Source organism: Eurosta solidaginis, chromosome 4 (genome assembly GCF_040869045.1).
Source record: "Eurosta solidaginis isolate ZX-2024a chromosome 4, ASM4086904v1, whole genome shotgun sequence".
Classification (NCBI taxonomy): Eukaryota; Metazoa; Arthropoda; class Insecta; order Diptera; family Tephritidae; genus Eurosta; species Eurosta solidaginis.
In genome coordinates, this window is record NC_090322.1 from 31,970,083 (window position 1) to 31,996,850 (window position 26,768).

Genomic DNA, 26,768 nt, shown 5'->3' on the forward strand with positions numbered 1-26,768 from the left:
ACGCGGATCGAGATAGTAAGAAAACAAATTTTAATTTGGGAATCTTTCGATCCATTTTTAACTAACTTCCCGGTTACCTAGAGACTTGAAACGTTTTTCACTTAGAGGCCTGGTGGCAATTCAAAATTCCGCTAGGTGGCGCATGGATCGAGATATTGAGAAAACTTGTTTTAAATTGGGAATCTTGCAATCGATTTTTAACTAACTCCCTGCATATCTAGAGACTCCTGAGTGTTGCAGGCGTTGTAGAATTCCATCTCGTTAAAGGCCCAACTCAATGCACGTCCTTGCATACTTTTAGGCGTACACGACTTTCACCACGATTCTTTTAGACTTTCAGGCGTATGCGAATTTCACCACGATTTTCAGCTGTGCAAATTAAGTAGCTGACAAACGAGGTGGAATTCTCTTGTTATGATGCGAGGTGGAATTCTGTTGTTTGCGTCAGTGTTGTCAGCGAAAATTTCACTAATTCTCTTCAATCTTGCTATTTGAACAAATAAATAAAGGCAAGAATTTTTACTTAGGAATTACTTAAATTACTAATCAAAGTTGCAATTGCCTTTTTGTAGGCAGTCCTAAAAAATTGAAAATAAAAAGATGATAAAAAAAATTTTAAGGACTACCTTTATATAAATATGGACCATAAAATAGAAGGCATTTTTTCCTTTAATACAGACTTAGTCCTGTTGAATTTTGACTAAAAAACTTTAACAATAGCTCTTGTAAAAGAATTTTGGGATTTAAAATTATAAATACGCGCTCTGTATTTAAATTTTAAATAATCAATTAGTTAATCCCAAGTACATGGTTTGCCTTAAATTGAAAGATTGCGCTCCACCTTTATAGTTTTAAATCCCAAAAATCTTTTACAAGAGCTATTGTTAAAGTTTTTTAGTCAAAATTCAACAAGACTATGTCTGGAAAATTGCCTTCTATTTTTTGGTCCATTTATATAAAGGTAGTCCTTGAAACTTTTTTATCATCTTTTTATTTATCTTAAAAATCGCTTAGGTATGTACATATGTTCACTAAATATTTCTTATCTTATACAGCCGATTATTTGGAAATTACGAATGGGATAAGATTATTGTTTAGCCCCATTCATGAAAGATACGAAGTCTTCGGCACAGCTCAGCACAGGCCCGTCCTTACTTGTTCTTTTTTATATTATTTTACATTTTATTTATTTTTCCATGTCGTTGCAAAATCTTCACGACTTTCAGAAACACTGCAGTCAAGTTAATGGCTTTGTCTCAAAAAAGTTGTTGGCTCTGCAAGTTACCACACTTGCCTTTACCAACCAGCAACAACTTTTTCATTAAAATTCAGCACATCAAACAAAAACTTAAAAATTATGACACACGCTTCATTTAAACGTCTCCAATGTCTGTGACACATTTCCTTTACGTTATTACTTTGCGTTGCAAATTTTATTTGGCAATTGTAGTAAATGCTAATCAAAATGGCAACACAAGATCCAATGCAAATGCAAAAAAAAAATTATTTTAAAATTGCGGTGTCACAGATGCCGCCAGACATTAAAGAGGACGTTCATTGCCAACAAGCATTCAAGTACATATGTAAGTAGAGTCTAGAAAATTCAAAATATTCCTTCAACTTGAAAGTAGCAGACCAGCTAAATATTTCATTTACTGCTGTTCTTCATATTCGTTAAATCCATTTAAGGACATTTCAGGCTGTTTTTCCAGCAAGTCTGCGCCAATATTTGTTTCCAACTGTCTGCTAGTCCTTAAATGTGGATCTTTTTTCCTGTTAACCATGTCTCGCTTACTTAATTTTCACATTTTAATGCAGCATCACGTTTTGTTCAACTCAATTCTTTATTTGCTGCCTCTGTTCTCTATATCTAGATACATGACATTTCATTTATTGTAATGACGCCTCAATTCACTGCCTCCCACCATTCATGAGCACATTTAGAGCAGTGGTGCACAACACCGGCAAAGCTTCGAATACAAACGTATCTTTTTTTTGTAGTAGCGTGTGTTTACCAGAAGATTGTTTGAGCATAGAATTCACGCAGGAGATGTTCACTGCTTGAAGTACAAGCTTAAACTGATAAGGTCTGATTACATTCACGACAGCGGCTGCAAAGCGACATCTCTCAAATTATATTTACATAGGTCCATATGAGGGTCATTATTTTCGGCGCGACAGAGCAGCACGGTTTGCGTTACCGCTGCCGCCAGATTAAACCTAATTCTATTCTATTGAAGCGACAGAGATTGACGTCCTTTTTATTTCGTTAATAAAAACTAAAAGAATAAGTAAATAACAAATATATATTTCTAATTGCTGTGTTTATGTTTTGGTTGTAAAGATGGAGATTTGTTAAGCTATATTATATTAAAATAATTTGCTAAAAATAAACGATTGTGAGCACAAAAATAACTCTATTTGTACGTTGGCACTATTGTTAATATTTGCACTGTATTACCGGCAGTTGTTACCATACGCCAGATGGCAGCGCAAGCTGCAAAGTTTTAATTACAGCTGATTTCTGTTGATATTTGATCAGAGACTTTTATATTGGTTGCGAAAGATGCGCACGGGTCCGGCTCGTAACAACTAATATAAGATAAAAAAATGCATTTGAACGTTTTTTAGCATAATTAATATATTTTTCTAAATGTTTAGCATTTGCTTTAATTTATATTTGTGGCTGCCGCGTTCAAAGTAATCAAGTAGCCAATGTTTGGCTACGGTTATCGTCAGGCTTTACCTTAATGTGATTGTGGTCTGTAGCCGCCGTGTTCAATGTAATCAGGCCTATTGACCATTGTGGGTTAGTACAAGTGTGTTGACTTATTTCTGGGTTGCCATAGTTGGTTCGGTTGATAACGGTTATTAAGGGTTCTGTGCAGGGACGTAAGAGATTGAAACAGGGTCTATACAGTCACAAAAGTGTTGCTGTGTTCCACAACATTTTAATTTTATGTTGTGGCGATCATATTTCAATTCAGAGTTGTGATCAATGGCGGATACAGGGGGGGGGCGATGGGGCGATCCCCCCCCCCCCCCCCCCCCCCCCCCCCCCCCCCCCCCCCCCTGACCTACCTGAATAAATATTGGGCGTGCTTAATGAAGAAAGAAAAGATACCATCATGCTCAAAATCAAATTTGGGCATTTCAGAATAACTTTGGGGTATTTTTACATGGTAAAGGTTTAACTTATAATTTTCACCGAAAACTTACTCAAGATTGTCAAATAGGATATCAAAAAACTCGAATTTTTGCCAGGATTACAAATCCGAAGAAAAAATAACTATTTTTCACCCGTGGAAAATTTATCAGGAACAACACCTTTCATCGAAGGGCTGCACACGAAACGGGTTTTGATAGCAGCTTTCGATTGGAGAAAAAGTCAGCTTCTTAGTCTTCGCATTGATCTAAATGGATGCATAAAGGCCAGGTTTTTGTGGAGCGTTGCAACATTCCATTTTTGACAGCTGAGATAAATTGTAGCTATACGTATAGGTTAACGCAACATGTTTAATTAATAGCTTTTTGCGGACGACAACGCAGATACTTAACCAAGTGATATAATTTCCTAATTTCTTATACATTTTTTGCGTTTTTTATTGTATGTGGATATACATATGTATGTACATAAACGTTTTGGTCGCATCAAAGTGAAAAAAGGGACTAGCCGCTTATTGTTATATTATGGCGGTGCCAGAGCAACAAAGCAAAGCCACGCAATCGAAATATATTATTTCATATTTTTTCACTTATCTACCACAAAATATTTCTACAAAACTTTGCCTTTTTTATAAATTTTAATAAGTTTTTATCACGTTGCTGATTTTTTTGAAAATAATGAAACCGAACGGATTTCTTGGAGTTTTTTTTTTGGGTAGTTTAGGCAACTCTATAGCCATCTGATGTTCTGGGAAACGAATGAACTTTTGTTTACAATCGAATGAACTTCAAGATCCATTCCTGGAAACGAATTGAGAGAGAATAAATGTTTCGTATCATGTCATCAGTGGTTTCTATGCTACAGGCAAATATATGTACATATATACGCAATGTATGACAACAATGCTGCATACACAACTATACATACGTTTGCACTTGTTAAGCCAACAGTAAAATAGATTTTTGAATTTTGATTGGCAGTTGTCTTTCGTCCGCGTCCTGCCGCAATTGAAATAAAGGGAAACTTGGTTTTAAATCGCCTACTAACACTTTAATTTGTTTACAGTCGTTCCGAAATGGTATGTTTGATTGTTCCTATATATTCAATTCACAGAGATTTTCATAGCCAATTTGGGTTTATTTTCTAACACCCAATTTGGGTTTATTTTCTAACACCCAATTTGGGTTTGCCAGTATGTCAAATTAGGTCAAGTCTTCAAAAAACCTAATTTGGTTTCAAGAACTGTGGAAATTCAGATTTGAATTGGGCGTTCGAATATAAACCCAAATGAGAATTTTTTTCGTGAGGGCAGGCTCAAAAATTATTAAGATATGAAATATTGAGGGAATTAACTAGATAAATGATATGTATGAAAACCATTCGACATGTTTTGTTTTTAGGATGATGATTCAGTGAGAAAGAACAACAAAAGACCAGCTGTAAGAAGTATTGAATCGTATTTTTTTAAGCTTCCAAATTTGCAAAATGCAGTTAAAGAAGAAACTAATGTCACGGCAGAAGCAATTAATTTTGTTAAAGGCGATTGTGTTAATAATAACGCGGTCATCGACGTACAGCCTTCGGCAACTCTAACAATTGCATCAGGTCAACACTCAGTTCAGAATAAATTCGATATAGGTTTTTTTGTAGAGAACAAACATTTGATGGATGATTATACAAAATTCAAATTACTGAAAGAACCATGGTCACCACCGAATGATTACGTATTTCCTTTTTCAAATCATAATAAGAAAGGAAAAATTGAAAAAGGATACTTTCGACGTCACTATTTGATCGAAAACGAGTGGTTGGTTTACTCGGACATTTCGAAAGGCTGTTTTTGTAAGTATTGCTTCATATTTGCAAGTGACACTGGGAATCCGCGATCTAATATGTCTTTGAATAAACTTGTAAAGTTACCGTTGTGTTCATTTGCTAAATTATCTGGTAAAGATGGTGCTATAGCGTGCCACGCATCTAATAAATATCACATCGAAGCCGTTCTTGCTGCTTCTGATTTTATTAAGTCATATGAAAATCCCGAAAAAGATATTTCAAATATACTCAACTCTCATCGCGTTGCTCAAATTGAAAAGAACAGAAACTTATTGCGTGTTATGATCCAGAATGTAATATTTTTGGGGCGTCAATATCTTGCATTCAGAGGTCATCGAGATGATGGTCCACTGGATCCTCATGAATCTTCAGTGAATCAGGGTAATTTTCGCGCTCTTCTTCAGTACCGAGTCGCTGCTGGTGATACTGTATTAGAAAATCATTTACAAACTGCATCTTCTAAAGCCACGTATATAAGCAAAACCACGCAAAATGAGTTAATAAACTGTTGCAAAGAAGAAATTCAAGATATTTTGATAGACAGGATAAGGAATGCAGACTGTTATGCAATTGAATTTGATGAGACAACAGATTCAGGACATATTGAACAACTCAGCCTTTGTTTGCGTTATGAAGGTAGAATTCGGGAAGATTTTTTAACATTCGTGGACGCTTTTGATTCAATCTGTCAAGAAGATGTTCATAATGAAGAGAAAAGGCTCACAGGAATAGCATTAGGTCATATAGTTGTTGATATTCTGAAACAATTCGGGCTCGATTTCCTTAAGTGCGTTGGCATCGGAACAGATAGCTGTTCAGTCATGGTTTCAGAAATAAAAGGGGCTGTTCAAGAAATTGTTAAATTTTGTTTATACGCTAGATCTTGTCCGTGTTTCAATCATGCACTCAATAACTCACTTGCAAAAACCTCAAATGTTCCTCAAACAAGAGATTGCATGGCTTTGATGAAAAAAATTATAAGTTTTGCTAATTCTTCAGGTAAACGTCACCTGGTTTTCAAAAAGCATCTCAATGAATCTTTGAGTGGACTGTGTGAGACACGTTGGTCAGAAAGACACGATGGTGTTATACAATTTGAAGACAGTATCACAGAAATTGTAAATACTTTGAAGGAATTCACAACATGGCAGGACTCGAAAACGACTTCAGAAGCTCGTTCGTTGATAAAGGCAATTTGCGACACAGAATTCATAATATCAATGATTAGTTTGAGCAATGTTCTTTCAGTAACGCGACCATTGAGTCTACTTTTACAATCTCCTTCTATTGATTTGAATCATGCTACTGAAGCTTTGAATATCACACTCAATGTACTCCAGAATTATAGAGCGAATGCAGATGGTAAGTTTTCGGAATTGTTTGAAAAAATTACGAGTTTGGCTGATCAATTAGATTTTGAGATTCATATTCCGCGTCTAATAAGTAGACAAATATATCGCTCGAACTTTACCGCATCTACTGCCGAAGAGTATTATCGAAAAGCGATTTTTATTCCTTTATTAGACCATATTATAATTGACCTTCAAGAAAGATTGCCAGAAGAAACGTTGGACGTTTTTAATTTGAATTTACTTCTGCCGTCGAAAATTGTACAAAATGATACTCTTTCAAAGAAAAAAAATGCTTTGAAATTGGTGAAATCTATAGGCGAACGATACTCATATTTCTTGAAGAAAAACGAAAAAAATACCGTCCATTTGACAGGAGAGTATGAAGTTTGGTCCGAACTCTGGACAAAAAAGCTCGAGCAAAAATCGATACCAAAATCGGCAGTAGAAGTTCTAGATCACTGCGACGAAAATGCTTTTCCACTGATAAGGATTCTATTGAACATTTTGGCTACATTGCCGGTCAGTAATGCTTCTCCTGAAAGAAGCTTTTCTACCCTTCGGCGATTAAAAACATGGTTACGAACAACTATGACTGAAGATAGGCTCACTGGCTTAACACTTTTACACGTACATTATGATATTAAAATCGACGTTGAAAACATAATAGGAAGATACGCAAAAAAGGGAAGCGAAAAATTGATTTTATTATATAGAACTGTTTCATAACAGATTGACGTTAATTTATGAAAAATAATAATGTATACCGTTTCAAAAACATCTTTGTAACAAAGCTACATATTTATTCTGTCGACGAATATATTGAAATAAACTTAATATCAATAAACAAACTTATTCATTTCTTTTTTTCCTTTTTTGATTGCTGCAATAGATATAGATTCAAAATAACTCCACTTAGTTATAGCCACAAGTGAAACTCTCTTATCAGAAAGAACTAGCTTCTACCTTTGAGCTGTATAAAATCATTTCTTGATTGTTTTTTGTTCGAATTCTTTCAATTAGTTGAGCTAATTTGAGTGCTTAAAGATAAATTCGATACGTTTATTTGTAATTATGTCAAAATGGTGTTCTGAAGTTAATCAGTAATTTATATTACTGACTTCCATGGCAAAAATGGATTTTGAGCTTTCGGCCATGATCTCCCCCCCTCATCTGGAGACCTGTATCCGCCCCTGGTTGTGATTTTTATTAAAAATATAATTTATTACATGAGTTTACTTCTCTAAATCTAAAAAGCATAGTGAAGTATAGTTTTTTTTAAATTAAGTAAAAAAACGCATTATAGCTCGGCCAAGACTTTCTTCACATCGTTATAAGTTAAGGCGGATTTTCATAAACGCTTTTGTCGCGTTGCTTCGATCTGACGCTTGGGCAGGCCCATAATTTGACAAGGAGACTCCCTGCCATTTTCTTCGCTTTGAAACGATCAAAGTGTTGTAAATCATCCTTTCACAATTTCTCAACTTTTCGTTTCCCTTAACATTCGACAAACTTTGCGTTCTATGATATAGGTGCGGCCATAAATTGATCTCATCTGTCTGGCGAAACATCGCAACAAAAGGCGGATTTACCTAAACGCTTTGGTCGCGTGCCTACGTTTTGACAGCGCTATACGAAAAAAATAATGAAACAAACGTCTTGCGGTTATGTTTGCTTTGAAGCAACCAAAGCGTTTTTATAGAAATCCGCTCTTATGCATTTGATTTAACGTAGAAAAATATTTCAGTAAATCGACTCGTGTAAAACAGCCCTAGAAGTGAAATTTCTCATGAAGAAAACAAGTTACACGTGTGGTGCTCTATATTGTGTTAAGTTTCTCTTGGTTTTTTGACTATAATTTAAATCAATTTTGCTTTCGGTATGTTTTCGCATTGTTTGAAACCACAAATCCTCTTTTATTTATGTTTCATCGGAAATATATCTATTACACTTTATCATTTTTAAATACTACTAAGTTTTTTTGAACTACCAAATGCAACCCAGCTTAAAGTAGTCCTACGTACCAAAAATGCAAATCTAGACCTAAGATTTGCATCAGGTGAGCGAGGCTGTTTGTACTTTTGACGTTTATCGCTTAGTTGACACACTTGGTAAGGTACACAATGCTATAGACTTCTTGCTTTACTGCATTCATGGCGGAACCAGGAACAGGTGACAGTCGGAAGTCAGCTGATTTGTACGTTTTTAATATGATTTGACACTTCAACTTCGGGCGTAGTACGATTTTGATATTAGTCCATCAATTTACAAAATCAAAATACATGGAATTTGCATTTATATTTGTACGTATGTCACCGTGCTGCCACGTTGTATGATTCCGCCATGACTAAATCTTTGTCGCTGCGCGCACACGACATGTAGGTGAACGCTGAATACTTTTCCGAAGCTCTACTTCCGAAGCTTCCGAAGCACCACTGATTTAGACCATATATGGTCGATTTTTGTCCGCTGTTTCTATATACCAATGTCAAGCATTTATTATGCGTATTGCAGATTTCATCCCTTTTCAAGCTGTGATTAAGAACAAAATATTTTGTAAATATTTTACGTATACAAGTTGTATTTTTTTGTCGTTTATGCGTCATAAGGGTGGTATGTATATTTGAGTTTTGAGTCAATACAAATAATCCTTACATGTGCGGGGAGATTATGGATAGATTAAAGCTTTTCCATTAATGGTAATCGTGATTAACAGACTGCTTGATGGAAGTTTTAAAGACTTGTCTTAATAATATTTATGAAGGGAGATTTGTTCATTATTCAAATGAAAGTTCTACAAAAATCTGTCTCTGCTTAGGAAGCGTGACCCATCCAGTTTGCTGTCAATTTCGACACCTAACCAACATTATCGTCTAAAGAAACCAATTTCATATTTCTATTGCGACTTCATCCTCACCAGGACTTTGCGATGCGCCTTTATTTAGACTTGTGAATACAGGCTCATTAACTTAATAGTCTGTTTCCACGTGATCCCACTTTGCTTTTTCGAGTAATTAGTTGGTTGTTCTTGACGAAAACTGTGGAGCTAAAAACCTTGCAATGGATTGTGTTGTTACTGTATAAATCTATGGTTCCGGGTCATATATGAGGGTGGGTTTTTTAAGAGATTCCACCGCATGATGTTTGTTCGGCGAGATAGGATTTTTACTTCTCAGTAGTCTACTCTTTTGTACTTGTTGTCACAAGCGACTGGAATCTTATGGCGTTTTCTTTTCTGAAAATAATGTCGCCCTTCGCAGCTCTCTTGGGAGTTTGTGTGTCATAAAATATTTTTCACTAAATATCTAAGTAAAGGAGTCCTAAAAATTGATCAATTATTCCTATCGCTAGGTGCCTCAGTTCAAAAGTTAGAATTTAAGAGTGCAACATGAGGGTAAAATTTTTTCCATAAAAGAAAACACCATTTGGCTCACATTATTTGCGGATTCACCGCTTAACTCTAATTTCGGCCTCTTTATCCATTCACCAGGCACCGCCGCGTTTCGAAAGTGGAATTGGAAAATATTTCTTTTGCAGAAAGAATTATGTGCGAGTTTTGCCACACTCTGCCAAAAATGTATTACGGCTTAGGCTCTGATTCCTCTTATGAATTTTGAGATAAGGTCATATTCTTTATGGAAGTTTTCTTTCGCAACTCAAACCAGCTATTCCCAATAAATATTGCATATTAGAGCTCAAGCTAAGAGCTAACATACACATACATAAGTACTTCGCAAATCTCAAGGGTTGTTTCTCAACAGTCGCTCAACTTGAGAATCGTAACATAAAAGGACATTTTTTTTCATGGCAAAAAATGCTGCTTGTCATGCTAAAAAACATATTTTTTTGGTGATTGGTGGGTTAGAAGGCATTGTTAGCCCTATTCCCAAATAGAGCGTCGGTAAGGCAAACTTTTAAAATACATTCTCAGATAAGGCGTCCTTCATCCATACGCTTAGGAAGTTTTTACTCATACTTATTACTCGAGATGGATGATCTTCCATCCATCCCTTACATTCCATCTGTGACTACTGATTCTAAACCAGAGCGTTGAACATATCGCTGAGCGAGCAGCCTCGTTCTAACACATACTATTTTATATTCAATAACTGAAAACAATCAGAAATGTTAAATTAATTTTATACCATGGCTCAACTCTACAACAACAACATACCTTTGTTCGGATTGTCAAAATCGGCGTGTTGGTGTTATGCTAATGGAATGGAATGAAAACATAAAACTTAGCAGTTTTTTTGTGTTGTAAGGAAATTTTGTCCATGTGTTGGCTTCACTTTTAGGTTGCCATCTCGCTTTGACAATCCCTACGCCAGTGAAATGAAAAAAATAAAGTCAGCTGATGAGATGAACCAACCATATAGTTGAGCCATGATCTTATACCTTGTTTGATGAACAAGCACTTAAGTCGAACTCACATAGAACTTTACGTACAACTTTAGGGCCCATTACTGGTACTTAGCATAGACATGAATTGACTTGAGAACTGCCACTTACAGTTCTGTTAAATGAACATGCATGTTACTGATTACTCAAAACTTAGCAACACTTAACTTGACTTAGAAGTCTGTTGAATTTTGATTTTCTATGTAAGTTCTAAGTGACGTTTACATTTTGAGATGCCATTTGTTTGTTTCCATTTCATGTTAACATTTTGTCATACAAATTGACATTTATTGATTATGATGCCAGATTGTATGCGCTAAGTGGAGTATAATCGTGGTTAAGTTGCCAAATTTACGCCAAGTCAAATCAAGTCTATGCTAAGTATCAGTAATGGGCCCTTTTTACTTTGACAACCAAGGTAAGGCATACGAACTTCATTGCGCTTAAACGTAACGAAAAGCTAGGAAACAAGGTTTTGTGCTCGTCGCTTTGAAACTCTCAATTTTCAAAGTTAAAATGTGGCTTAAAAAGCTATCTGACGTGGCCCTTAGCGAAAACGTGAAAGGTCGTCTAGACTGCATAAACCAACGAACAAAAAAGAATGTCCTACTCTAATGAATGTGAAATGTCATTGCCAACTTAACCGTTATAACTTATAATAAGGTTGGAACCAATTCTAAGCAACTCCAATGCGACCATAAAAATGGTAGTAGTAAAGCGTCTTATATAACACCTTTTATAATATGAATACAACAATGTATAGAATGTTCTTTTGTTGTTGTGTTAAACTGTGAGAGTAAGCGAAATAACAATGAAACTGACTAAAAAAAAAAAAAAACACCGAACGAAAACAACCAACGGCAAAAAAGTGTTAACCTAAAGTTTAAGTCTTGACATGTTGCACTACTTTCCAGCTACTAATGCAGAGAATAAGAAGTAGTGAAGAAAGAAGTAATGAATGTCATCGTTTGGTGGACAGCTTTTTTGTACGTCGCCGCTTTGTGTGCCACGTTTGACGTGCGACCGAGTTCGTTTTGCGTGTATGCTTTTCTATTTAATTTAAATTTTTTGTTAACTATTTTTCTCTTTTTTTTATAATTATTTATTATTACTATGGTTATGGTGTTAAATTTTACGTGCTTCTAACAGACACGAATGACATTAATAAGCATTTGACATTTAGAATGTGGAACAAACGTGTTTGTGTAAAGTATTTATCTCCCAAACAATTAAGAGATCACTTAAAAGCTTCTGATGTACAAAACATTTTTTATTTGAAATTGTGCTACCTACATTTTTCTGTTTTCAAATTATCAATAAAAACAATAATAATAATGGAAAGGGAGGGGAATGGAAGTGTGGAGAACCCATATTCACAGTCTCATTAACTGTTTCTAAGAATTAACCTAATTATGGAATAATATTAAAAAAAAAAATCTTTTTTAAAAATAAGCTTTTATTATTGGTTAATAAAATTAACTAAAAAGTAAAAAATAAATTGACTGTAAAGAAATATAACACTTTATAAGTTCATTGTAACCTTTAACGATAATTAGGCTTTTTCGTCTGCGACAAAAAAATTCCATATTGTACATATTGTAATTATATATTTTTAACATTAAAACTTTACACCTAAATTATTAAATCTTACAGTTTATATCACAGTCCACTTAAGTGGAAAATGCCTTCCAACGATTAGTTCTTTGATGGATCGGGCGCTTCGGGATATTCATACCTGGGCATCTAATGTCGGGCTGAAAGTCAATGCGGAGAAGACGGATATGGTCTTGTTTACAAAGAGGTACAAGGTCCCAAATTGGACCAGGCCTAAGTTAGGAGCGGTGACCTTACAGGAGAAACCTTGCACAAAATATCTAGGAATCATCCTAGACAGTAAGCTGTCATGGAATCTCAACGTGGAGGAGAGGGTAAAGAAGGCCTCAACGGCACTCTATGCATGTAAAAGAATGCTGGGGTGTAAGTGGGGCCTATCGCCCTCTCTTTCTCATTGGGTTTTTACAGCGATTGTAAGCCCTATTCTATACTATGGAGTTCTTGTTTGGTGGAAAGCCACACAAAAAACAACATACCTCAAAAAATTAGAGGGGGTATGCAGACTATCGATGCTTTGCATTACGGGAGCCCTGAAAACAACCCCGACGGCTGCACTGTATGCCATTCTTCACATTCCACCTGTAGACCTGGTAGCAAAGAACAAAGCGTTAACGACCGCAACCAGGCTCGATGCTTCGGGGCAGCTTGAGCGCCGACCATATGGCCATATTAGTATAGCGTCCTCAGTCACAAGACGAACAGACTACATGATTCCCTACCTGCACTTTGAGGGAGATCTTAAGGCCACAATAGAGGTGGACGGTTGGCGCAAGGGTGCGCAAATGGCGGACGAGGCGATACATGTGTACACCGATGGTTCCAAAATAGTGGAAGGAGTAGGGTCTGCGGTATACTGCGCTGATCCGGAATTAAGCAGATCCTACAGGCTGCCGGATTACTGTAGCGTTTTCCAAGCGGAAATATTAGCCGTAACCAAAGCAGTAGAAACCCTGGAAGAGAATAGCTTAAGCTGCAACCGTGTTAATTTTTATATTGACAGTCAAGCAGCAATTAAGGCAATAATCTCGCATAGCACAGCATCTAAATGCGTGTTAGAGTGTAAGCAGTCTCTGGAGAGAATCGGGACAGGGAGAAGCATACATCTATATTGGGTCCCAGGGCATATGGGAATAGATGGGAATGAAAAAGCGGACGAATTAGCTAAAAAGGGCGCATCCCTTGAAGCTTGCTCCGTAGACGTCCCAATTAGATTGGGCGAGATTAAGCGAAGGCGAGAGGTGCACATGATCTACCAAGCAGAAAAGGCGTGGGTTCAAGCGCGGGGCTGTAAAGTGTCGAAAATTATGTGTAGGTCTTACAACCTTATACTAACACAGTTGCTTCTATCATTAAAAAGAGAGGACTGTAGACTCATGACGGGTATTCTGACTGGACACTGCCTTCTGGCGTCACATGCCTTTAAATTAGGCTTGGTCAGTGATAGCAGGTGTAGGAAGTGCGGGTTGGAGGAGGAAACGATCCAGCACGTTCTGTGCTCGTGCCCTGCACTTGCCAGGTTAAGACTCCAGCTATTAGGAGTGATACAGCTGTCAGATCGAGAAGCAGCAAGTGGCTTAAGTCCTAGGAAGCTTCTAGTATTTGCCAAGAGGACTGAGTTATTTTATAACATAGGTCCTGGTTTTTGATAGGGTTTTTCAGTTTGGTCGTTAAAACAAACTTCTGGTAACACTACGGACTCAATCAGTCTATGTGAGGTCCTCATGGACCGGCCAGTTCAACCTACCTACCTATATCACAGTCCTAATTGTTCTAATAAAAAGCGTGTTAAATTTTGATGGTATAATTAAGAACATTTGGGGCCTCCTTTTCTTGCTATCAGAAAGCGTAACACGCTTTTATTAGAACAATTAGGACTGTGATATAAACTGTAAGATTTAATAATTTAGGTGTAAAGTTTTAATGTTAAAAATATATAATTACTAGCTTTACCAGGCGCACGTTGTAACGCCCGAGATTGAATGGATGTTGCGTTATTTTTTCTGTTTTGTTTGTTGATAATTTATTGTTCTGTAAATTGAATTGAATCTTGTACGCATATTTGTTGAAATTTTCTGCTAAAACATTTTATTCTTGTATCTTATTTTATATTATTGTATTGCTTTTACCGCTGATGATTGTTGCTTTGATTACATTCCGAAGAAGCATGACTGGTGAGCCAATTTTCAAAGTTGATATATGCGCAGGCTGTCCTTTTGGTTCTAAGGAGTATACAAATTCTTTTGGATAATTCACAATTTTATCTTCATCTGTAACTGTGTCGATCGATTTATATTTCGTCACTTCACCAGGAAGGCGATCATTGATTTTGTTAACATGATCATTTTTGGGAGCTAAGATAGTTCTTTCGCATAGCCAAAAAACAAAAACATTTAAATTTAAAATTCTTAATTCTGAAATATGAAAAACTTTCGTCTTGATCGAAGGAACATCGAGCCAAAATTTGGTGATGATCGAAGTATAGCAAACACGTTTTCATATGGAACACACACACAGAATTTGATTTTTATAGAAGATGTAGATAGACTGAAGCTAAGCAATTTTTTTTTTAACAGCGGCAGATTACTAAACGTCCAAAAGGCATAACAGCTAAACTCAACAATGCAGTCAAACTTTAGGTGTTAAAATAACTTAAGTTTGTTCAGCAGCCATAGTTTTTCCCCATTCCACATTTTACTGGAGGTTTTAGGACTTAACGTCACATAGCTCCTTACCAATTTTAATTATCCTACCATTACGACATCCAGATATATGCAGTATAATATATTCCATTTGCGTGGGGAGGTGCCACGCCCCATTTTTCCCAATTCCATATTTTCTTGGTGGTGTTAAGGATTGACCTCAAATAACTCCTTACTGAATTTCAATGTTCTGGGATGTATACCTTCAAAGTTATGCAGTACCAAAGATTCCATTTGAATGGGAGGTGCCACGCCCCCTTTTTCCCAATTCCATATTTTCTTGGTGGTGTTAGGGATTGACCTCATATAACTCCTTACTGAATTTCAATGTTCTGGCATGTATACCTTCAAAGTTAAAGATTCCATTTGTATGGGAGGTGCCACGCCCCTTTCTCCAAAGTCCGCATTTTCTTGGTGGTGTTAGGGATTGACCTCATATAACTCCTCATTGAATTTCAATGTTCTGGCATGTATACCTTCAAAGGTATGCAGTACCAAAGATTCCATTTGTATGGGAGGTGCCACGCCCCTTTTATATATCGAAATTATTTTTAGCCTAAAACCTTCCCGTTGATCGGAGGAACCCATAACCAAAATTTGGTGATGATTGATGTGTGGGAAATACGTTTCCATAGCGAACACACACACACACAGAATTTGATTTTTATATATATATGGCTAAACCGATTTGGGATTTCAAAATCAACTAACCATCATCTCTCCTTCCTGTATCTTTCCTAAAAATTTCATGTCAATCTTTCTATCCGTTCTCGAGTTATGGAGTGACAATCAAAATGTAAACTTCTTTTTATATATATAGATGTACAATATGGAATTTTTTTGTCGCAGACGAAAAAGCCTAATTATCGTTAAAGGTTACAATGAACTTATAAAGTGTTATATTTCTTTACAGTCAATTTATTTTTTATATTTTTAGTTAATTTTATTAACCAATAATAAAAGCTTATTTTTAAAAAAGTTTTTTTCTTTAATTTTATTTTTTACTTTTTAGTTCGTTTTATTAACAAGTAATAGAAGCTTGTTCTTAGAAAAGCAGTAAGGTGAAATAAATTGTTTTATTTGCACTACTCCCGCATAGATCGGAAAAGCTTACCAAAAATATATGAAATACAATCAAACCGATCGGAAACCAATATTAAATTTGAACAGTCAATTTCTTCTATTCGAGTGTTAACCAACTTAAAGTCATATTTTATTGTGACTTTGCCTATGTCGCGTTCAGTTCATTGCAGATCTCTGCTCTGTTCCATCGCCAAAAATCTGTAAAACAAAATCAAGTCCGCAGAAAAGTATCCAACAAAAAGTATGCAACATTTAGCGATAACAGCCTAACTTCTACGTTTGTTGCATACACAAACAAAGCGAAGTTACCTGCGTTCTTAAGGACTTAGACTTTTATGCCCTTGTGAATATAAATCTTTACCGATAACTCTGTTATCGATTAATTTATCGAATTTTCGCAAAGTAGTATTGCATTGTCATCGGAGTTATACATGTGCAAAATTTCAGCTCAATCGGACACGGTGAAGTGTATCAAATTAAACTTGCAAGATTTGATTACAGACAACAGCCAAGTGAAAGTAAAAAGGATCTAGGGGGCGGGAGGGCGCTATGGCCTTGAAGGTTTCATGTGGTCATACTAAAAGTTCCCGAGATGGTCGGGCTGGTGCCTTAATGGTACTTTTTACCGGAACGGACCGGATCTGCATCCGGCAAAGGACCATCAACATCTATAACACTCCTCAAGGCTTTCGGGAAGTGTCCCAATCGATAACATGCCGATAAATTTACATTTCTGGTAGCAAATCGATAAAAATGTCGACTAAAAATTCATAACTTTTTCGAAAAAAATCGATGTCGAAAAAGTTGGTAATATATCAATAACAAATCGATAACACCCCGACAACAATCCAATGAGTCGTTGTTAGCAAATCGATAACATGTCGATAAAAAATGGTATCGACTACAAATTCATAACTTTTTCGAAAAAAATCGATAAGCCGAAAAAAGTTGATAATATATCAATAACAAATCGATAACACGCCGACAACAATCCAATAGTCGTTGTTAACAAATCGATAACATGCAGATAACAAAATGGTAGCAGTCCGATAAGAAATCGAAACTTTTCGATAAAAAATCGACATATGTTTGATATAAAATACATAACTTTTCAATAGCGCATATAAAACAAATCGGTTTTGGTAGCAAATCGATAACAGTTTTATGCGTTCAAATCGATAGCTTTTCGATTACAAATTAATAACTTTTTGGAGCAAAAAATCGATAACAAGCTGAACAAATCGATAAATTTTCGACAAAAAATCGATACATTTTTGATAATATATCGATGACTTTCGATAAATGGCGGGTATTTTTTCGATAACATATTGTTAACAAATCGAGAACATTTTGATAGCAAATCGTTAATTTTTCGATAATCTTTTTATAAATAATTGCTAAATTTTTGATAAAAAATCTAAGTCATCGATAACTTTTGTTATCGATATCAAAAATACAACACTTCTAAAACAAATCGATAATTTGCTTACACTTCCTCGATAACATACTTATAACTTCATTGAGGAAAGATGTTTACACATCAAAAATTACATTTTCCGCAAGTAACACTTAATTGGTATGCGAAACAAAGAAGAAGAAAAAAGCGCTAACCAAATAAGCAAATTGGCAAAAATTATCGCCACACCTAATAGCGTTGTTATTTACTGTTACCAAGTATAACTGACATGTTTGTCAAACAACAAAAACGATTCTACATACAACTAATACGAACGTGTCTGCCGGTTGTTATTGTACTGCGAACTTCAAAGATAATGCGCCGCTATTTAAAAATTTAAATTAAAGGGCACAACATTTACTAGTTAAAGGCTAGTACGCATCTCTAAATAAAAGTCTTCAACTAAATTATCAATAATTTAAAATGCGCAAGTGTCTTATGCAACAGTTCCAATTTCGATCAGAGTTGATTTACAGTTTTCGGCAGAATTTTAAGCGATATCTAAGTTTTGTGATACATTTTGCCGAATATCATCCCTAATCTGACATTACTTTTTGATAATGGTTCTATGATCCTTGCAAGTCGCTACTAAGTGGAATATCACCCTGTCTAAACTGCTTGTTCGAAAATGCGCTATTTCAGAATGTTTTTTATAAATGCTCTTTATGAAATTATAATGAATAAATTTTGCTTAGGAGACCGCTTTATTATATTCACTTCTGCAGTTTGTTAGAATTGCATAGCTGCCTTACGTCCGTTTACACCTTCTCCAGGTAACCTAGATTTTACCTGGAGTATAGCAATCTATCAGCATCATTTAACATTTTTGTTTTCACCAATACCGGGTGACCACCCCCGGAAAATCGATAATCGTGAATAATTTGTAGAACAAGCCGGAAAAATCTATTATGAATACACGAAAACTAGCCAAACAGCTGGCTTTTGCTTACACTGATATGTGAAGCTTCAGTTAACACGGAGAAAACGTAAATTTCGGTAATTTATAGATGAGTGACTAACTGAAGATTGTGAAAACGGCTCTTAAAGCAAAAGATAATATGAAGTTGCCAGATTATGTGAGCAGATTCGTTTATGCATCTGGCCCTTAACAACAACTTTAAACATTTTGAGGTAAATTTAAAATATATTTTTGTTTTCACTTTTTCCATTGTTTTAGCTAAACACTTTCACTTCTAGATGCATTTTTTGTTTTTTGACATTACAATAGAATTGACTATTCGTAACCAAAAATCGCACTGTCATAACACTCATATGCGTAAAGTAGTGAAAGTTTATTTCTATCTAAGCTTTTATCTATATAAGCGGATAAATCTGTTAAGTCAATTTGTAACGTCACTACTGTCATTGCTGCTATGAATCATCTTAACAACAATAATTAATTTTGTTATTGTGGTGTCTTATGCGAAAATTTTGTGCTTATCACGTCAATGGGTTCGAGATGATGTGACATCTAATTAATTACTGTTATTAGCATGTATTTCTTTTATATATTTATTTGAAAAAGGTCCAACTGGCTTAATAAGTAAAACCCTTTCTTAAAGGGGGATAAATATAATTCTTAGGTAGCATTCATGTACGAATGTTTAGGTTAGGTTTGTAGATATGGAAACAAATGTGAACTAAAATCTTTAAATTTCAATGATTAACCAAAAATACCGTATCTCCTTTTCAACATCCAAATACATATAAGTAATGAAGTTTTTGCGCCGCTTTTATGGTCGAACTGTAATTCTAAGGTATGAACAATTGTATTAGTATCGACAGATCTTCTCAAGTAGTTGTGCGGGCCTTTCAAACAAGTTGCATATAGCGCTAAAATATTAATTTAAAAATGGCACCACTACAAATGCCAAACACGTATTTAAACTACTATAACGATTTTAGGGGATCCTGATTATCTACACACCTTCTGCTAACGTTCGAATAGCTGAACTGTCGAATAAATAACTCCAATATTCAGTATTGCAAAATGATATTTATCAGACTAATTTGGGAGTAATACTTTACAACTGCAATTATACTTCACTAATAGCGTGTTTAAACCTAACTGATTACTGATTCCTCAGCTTGCGCTGCTTATATACTCTCAGTTTCCTCGTTCGCCCATTTCTCCTAAGGTCTAGACTTTTCACAAACATGCCCTCTGAAACAGTTGTACCTCATACCTGGTTATTTAGCTATATGCGTGTGTATGTGTGAGTAACAGCTTCTGTTCATGGCTGATGATCACGTGATGTGGATGTGAAATAATCTCTTTGCTTCAAGCTGCTGGCTATGTGTATGTGTCTTTGCTTGTTTGATGTGTTCATGTACATAAGTGTGACTGCTTGCTTTAATGTGTATATGTACATAAGTGTGGCTGCTTGCTTTATTGTTGTTGTGCATTTATTTAGTAGGAGCATAGTGATAAATAAAACTGCTAATATTCGCCACATTATTACAATGCTTACACACTGCGGACACTATGTGTGTTTGATGTTGTTGAGTTGAGAAAACCAGCAGGCATCATGCAAACGAACTGAGTATTTACTCAGATTTGATCGTTCGAAAGAACGAAGAGCGCAACATAGTTGTTTTGTTGGAAGTATACCGAGAGAGCGAACAAATGTGAGTAAATGTGTTATTTTCTTTGCTGATATTTAAAGTGTTCACAAAAAAAAAACATGTATATTGAAGTTGGGGCATTAATTCGTTTTTTTTGTACCGATTTGTTAGTTAATAAAATAAAATAAAATATAAAAATATATATATAAAAATAAAAATAAGATAAAAAAATAAAATAAAGTGAAATAAAATAAAACAAAAAAATAGAGCAAAATAATATAAAATAAATTAAAATAAAACACAATAAAATAATATAAAACAAAATAAAATGAAAGAAAATAATAAAAAAATTATTTAATAAAAATATAAAAAAATCAAAAAATAAAAATTGAAAAAAAAATTTAATTACATAAATAAAAGAATGGGATGGGAAGCAAAAGCAAAGAAAAGGAAAGGAATGGAAAGGAAAAGAAAGCAAAAGAAAGAAAAGGAAAGGAAAGAAAAGGAAATGAAAGAAAAGGAAATGAAAGGAAAGGAAAGTAAATTTAGTGACCTCTGTAATGGTTGAATTTCAAGCATTGGGCAAACTCTAGTAGATTATTAATTTCTTGATTTCGTCAGTAAGCAAACAAAACTATTAAGTACTCAGGCAATATTGGCACGTCAAAGATACTTGCAAAGGCATAGAAATATTTTAAAACTGCAAAACGAACTAAATTAAGAAAATATCAAAACAAAGAAGTCAACGTAATAAAAAGGAATTGAAATATTATGCTAAAAGTAAAAGAAATAAACAATCGAACAACAAGTAATTATCACTCATGTGTCCATGCCAGAAACAGTTGAAAAGTTGTATAATTAACATAAATAAACACCAAACCTGTATGTTAAACAAGATTTCTTCTAATTTGTATGGAATGTTATAAATAATTGTATTTTATTACTTATTTTTCAAAAATTTTAACAAGCCAAGCGTAATTAAAAGATATACAATGCAATTTATTTATTTATTATACAACAAAAGTGCACTATTGAGAAATTGAACGCTGGAAATGTAGACTACAGTGTCCGGTATAGTACACAGTCAGAGTTCGTATGTAGGTCTTCTGTGCATGGATTAAGGAGTATGCCTGATACTCTGCGTTGTGACTATTTCATATGCTCATAACTTCAATTAATTTGGTGGCTATTTGAAGCATTCATGAGGTCAATTATAGTCACGGTCCTTGACCTTATATCACCCTTCTGCATTCTACTATGAAGGTGTCCCCAGTTTTGGGATCATCGCACTGGAAACGACTCTCTTTTAATGTGATCCTATTTTGGGAATGATTTTATTCTGGGAAAAGTTCTATTTTAAGGAAGACCCTACTTTGGTGTTGATCCTGTTCTTGTAACGGCCCTCTTTAAGGAAGATCCAATTTCAGGGATCGACCTTTTTGGGAACGGCTCTGATATAAGAACGCCCCTGTTTTGAACGCTGCGCTGTTATGGAAACAGGTAGGCCCCGTCACGCCAATTTGTAGGAGCACGACGCAATTTGGAACAGTAGCTCGGCTTAAAATCTTACATTTCCTTTTTTTGTTTAGGACGAACCACAATGTTTTGATTACGTTCCTATATTTGTAGGTCATTTTTATTATACCGAGGGCTGTGAGGGATATAAATTCGAGACTGTGGAGGAGAATAACTCTTGTCAACAACTGCTACCTTCGACTGAGTGGGAAAGCGAATATTAAAGTCCTCCCTCGACGAACAAAAATTACAGTCTACAAGTCGCTCATCATACCTGTTCTGATGTATGGCGCGTTATCATGCCGAAAGAAGATAAGATTTCTCTTTGAGTGTTCGAGGGACGGCGAGAATCGAAGGAGGTATAATGATGAGCTGTTTGAGCTTTACACAGATATGACGATAGTGCAGCGAATAAAAACCCAAAGGCTTTGCTCGCTAGGTCATGTTGTGCGAATGGACGAAGTCGCTCCCTCCGCAGTTTGGAAGCATAGGAAGGGGGCAACCTCCACTGAGATGAGAGAGGAATGTGGAGGACGACTTGACCTCACTTGGCGTCAGTTATCGCTAAACAGGGATAGCTGATGTGACTTGCTACGAAACGACTAAAATCGTTTAGGCGGTTAAGCGCCAATTAATGAAGATGCCTAAGCTTTAGATCTGACATTTGTAGAATCCTATCTTATCCTGAAGGCGACCAGGGCGATTTTGTCCCGAGAGACTTTTGAGGACAACTTTTTTTTTTAAGGACTATCCTGTTTTGTTCTGTCACTGCTTTTCGTCAACTATTTACAGTGATCCAAACTTTAGCTCAGCATCTTCCAAACTATATAATTAATGCTAAGAAATCAGATAAGGACGTCTTCCAATGCAATTATTTCATCGATGCGTTCATTTCACTTACTCTCATCCTAATTGGTAATTTATTTGACAGATCACAGAACGATTGATGCCAATTGAAATGTCAGTTAGCGTTAACCTCAGATGGTGAAAACGAACCTGAGTAAAAGATTGTTTGTTTTAGTGAATCCCCACAATGTTTGTTGTTACTAGATTCACAGCACTATATCAAATAAAAGTACCTGAATTCACCTGCACTGCGCTGTATAATCAGCTGTGCTATCGAAGACAGGCCATGCACAGGTAGACAACGCATTTAATTTTATCTTTTGGCATACCCACAGGAAGTCAAAAGGACCGCCATTAATGGCATTTGTTATTGTGTGTTATTAGTGTCAACATGTAAAGGTAGTTTGAAGTACAAAGGCGGCAGTACAAACCCCTGTTAATAGTTCAACAAATGAGATGAGGGTGTTTTCTATGCTGACGGTATGAAAACAAAAATAGTTGTGAGAAAGAGTGAAAGAAATGTGCGTGGCTTTGTTTTGTTTACTGAAACAGGTGAGGCCAGAAATGAAGGTCAAAATAACAGTAATAAAATGCTAGCATGACAGTATTGAAAATAATAGAGGACAACATGTATGAACATAGCTCAAGTACAAAAACCAAAAACTTATATATATCACTTAAGCCCACAGAATGATTACATAGATAAAAGCAATTTAGCGCGAGTCGATGCAAGTTTTTAGTTCTTAGGACTTGAGAGAACAATTGTTTATCCTTTATAGAAATGCCAAGCTTTTTCTAAGAGATAAGAAATGTCTAAGTAATTTCCGATGATTGCTGTCGTACCATAAGGAATTGCTTTAGCACTGATTCAGGGTGACACTCCATGTTTCTCTGGGTTCGCTCGGCGTGTGGTTTATTTGCAGTTACCGATTTATTGTCGCTCAGATTTCAGGCTCTTCAGTATTTGTATTATTATTATTAGGCCTCGATGCATTGAGTACTTTATTTAGATCTATTTTGCTTGACTTTTCAGCTTATTACTGTATATGGAGACCTCTAACGTCACCCAGATAGGAGAGTGTCTGCTGCCATAACCTGAACCTGAATTTCATTCTCCAGCTCACAAAAGCGACAGATTTGTGTATCGGATAGATTTAACTTACTTTGGTGTTATGCTTGACTACAGTGTCCAGTATAGTACCCAGTGAGAGTTCGCAGGTCCTCTCTCCCTATATTAATTAGCTTGACTGATACTCTCGTTGCGGGGGGTATACACCTGCATTTTCCCTAGGCATTCAATCCGGTGTCGTCTGAACTGCTTTGTTTTCCAGTTACTTATGGTTTCCATAGTGTGTGCCTCTGTGAGTCCACAGAAGGGCTATGTATCATAGAATGCTGCCAAAGCACCCTGCTTTCATGTCCGTCATGCCCGAGAACTCATTTTAACAAAACCTTGTTTTGGCTCCCTCATCACTAGGATTCCAATGCATTCAACTACTAAGTGAGAAGTATTTGTGTAAGACTACAAGACATGTAAGGCTCCCTGGCTCTCTGACATAATGAGCATACTCCTCGAGGATAAGCCTCTTCGTAGACATTCTCTATTGCATGGATTTCTGCCTGAAAAATAGTTGAGTAGCCTCCCATTTGTATCGATTTCTTAAGGGCCGGCGCATAGATTCCAGCTCCCATTTTCCGTTCTTACATTTTTATCCATTCGTGCACCAAACCCTTGAGTCAGGCTCAAAATATGGAGTCCCTATTTCCCAAAGCGTTCTGTCCACAATGGACATCTCAAAATTCCGTGGGATCCTGAACGTGGGGGTCATTGCATACCGCAGTTGCAACACGTGATTTCCTTTATACCTATAGAGTTTATTTTATGAGGCAATATGAGAAATGGTTTCGAAACCCCCTTCTTATTCTATGTTCGGAGTATCAGCTCTGTTTTTTCATGCTACTCCACGTGATACTCAGACACCATTTCTGCATGTCACAACTCAGTGGTGCTTTTCCTGAATTTTGGGAGAGTTTATCTTTGTATTTCTCAGCATTTGACGTTGATGGTCCGCGAACCTTCCTAAAGTATGTCGTGCAGATGTTTTCTCTTAGATAGCTCTGGTAAGTAGCATGTGATTTGGAATCGTTGCTCTAAGGTGGTCTGTTTATCTGAAGCTGTTGAAAGAGTTTTTCAGTTTGAAGGTCGCAAAGAAGACAAATCGCTTAGAGTTAGTGTAATCCTGCTGCGGCACTTCTACGCTAGTAAGGGAAGAATCTGTTGTAAGGCAGGTATTATTCATTTTCAGCATGAGATCTTGACGCATATGTGAATTTGGTAAAAAATCAATTTGACCAGCCAACAACAAAGCGTGGCTTTGGTACAATCAAAATTATAAAGTATGTACTGTTCAAAGAATAAAATCTTTGCAAAGAAGGCAAGTGGAAAAGGTTGCACAACAACAAATGCATAGCTTTGGCTGAATGTGTTTGCGAACAGTTCAATCATCGTTGGGAGTGCGGGTTTGAATCCCATTCCTGGGAGAAAAGGCTTTGAAGAGATTGTAGAAGGTATAATCGAATCAGCTGTCGTGTTGTCCGTCCGGATGTCACGTTGTTTAAATTTTTCCGAAATTATTAAATAAATTGGAATCATATGTAGCTCAGCCATCACCGGAGCTTGCTGGGAGTGTCTTGTTAAAAAAACTTTGTAATTTTTCTCTAATATAAATAACAGAAACAATTGCTTTAAGCAATATGAGCAGGTCTCGCTAATAAAATACAGATAATAATATTGATATAATAGAGGACAGCGGAAGTACTGCTTATAAAAGCAATGCTATAAACCCAATTTTACTAAGCTCTTGGAGCGCGCCTATAATTATTCCACACAATTAGGATTAAAAAGCATATAGAATAAGTATGTACCTAAATGGTGAATAAGGGAATACTAACAAAAAAAAAAAAAAAGGCAACACTTAGGGACCAATTGCAAAGCAAGCAGCAGGACATTAATATGGCTGAGTGGATAAAGGTATAAAAGAGCTTACGATTTCTTCTCGAACACAAGCGAGATTTTCGAGACCCGAGAAATCGAGAACTCGACTTCTCGCGAGATTCTCGTGTCTCGAAGTCCTCGCAAATCTCGCGAGCTTCTCGACATTCTTACTTAATCGCTGTATGGACAGTATTTATACACTTGTTTTTTTTTTACTTGTAACTTTTTTGTTGATTATATTGCTTCAATGACATTTAACTCAAAACAGATTTATTAAACATATAATTTTGTTCGCAATATTTCATTTTTCAACGAGACATCAAGAACACGGCTTCTCCCGAGATTCTCGAATCTCCAATTACTCGTAATAATCGCGATCTTCTCGACTTTCAATTCAGTCGCTGCATTGGTAATATCTATACATTTCGGAGTTTGCGGACATTTTGGCTTGTGCTCCAGAAGAAATCATAAGCTCTATATAAAGCAGCCAATGAATCGATTAAGTTGAATGTCGTGAAGCTCGCGAGCCTTACGAGTAATTCGAGATTCGGGAATTTCGCGGGAAGGTAGAACTCGCGAGAAATCTATTCTCGAACATGTTTGAGAAATCGTAAGCTCTACTATAAAGTATGAATGTTGGAGATTTCGAGTTCAATACTCAGCTCCCGAGAAGCTAGCTGACGAAGAAGTGAAATTCAGAAACATGTCCTAGTAACCATCGCCGTTTGTAAACTTCGTAATTTTTCTCTAATATCAATAACAAAAACAATTGTATAAAGCAATATGAGCATGTCTCGCTAATTAAAAACAGATCATACTTAATGCCATTCGCAGATTTATATGAACCGAATGACATTTATACGCGCCACCTCCAGCTATTCTAACTTGAACTTAACTCACCCAACAAGTTCAGTGATTTTACGCAAATATAATAAATAATAATATATTAAGGCTGATGTGTTGTTGTCTACACATAAATCTTTAGGTAAAACCTTCAATTACTAGCTGACTTGAAATGTTATGGAAAAAATATCAGCCTAGCGCAACGAGCAACGAACTAGATAATAAACCAAAGAAGCGGTCTATCTTTAATTTGTTTAGCAAAACGGCTAAATAGTCAGATAATTTACTATTTAAACTTTTAAAGTTCTGAAGAACCAGCCGTATGTGTATAGCGCAGGTATGTAGATATGAACATTAGTCTGTAAACAAAATTCGCTATAGCAAGACTAAGTAAATGTGC

At 35.8% G+C, this 26,768-nt stretch overlaps 2 protein-coding genes across 6 annotated transcripts in view; both read left to right on the forward strand.

Moving 5' to 3' along the window:
* Positions 1-26,768, forward strand: part of raskol (Ras GTPase-activating protein raskol) — a 536,164-nt gene that overhangs the window by 14,198 nt on the left and 495,198 nt on the right. The gene's annotated exons all lie outside the window — the stretch shown is intronic.
* Positions 1,466-7,067, forward strand: LOC137247572 (52 kDa repressor of the inhibitor of the protein kinase-like). Its single transcript, XM_067778557.1, is given in 3 exon segments — positions 1,466-1,583; positions 4,658-7,036; positions 7,039-7,067. Coding segments are annotated over 3 exon segments (2,526 nt in total).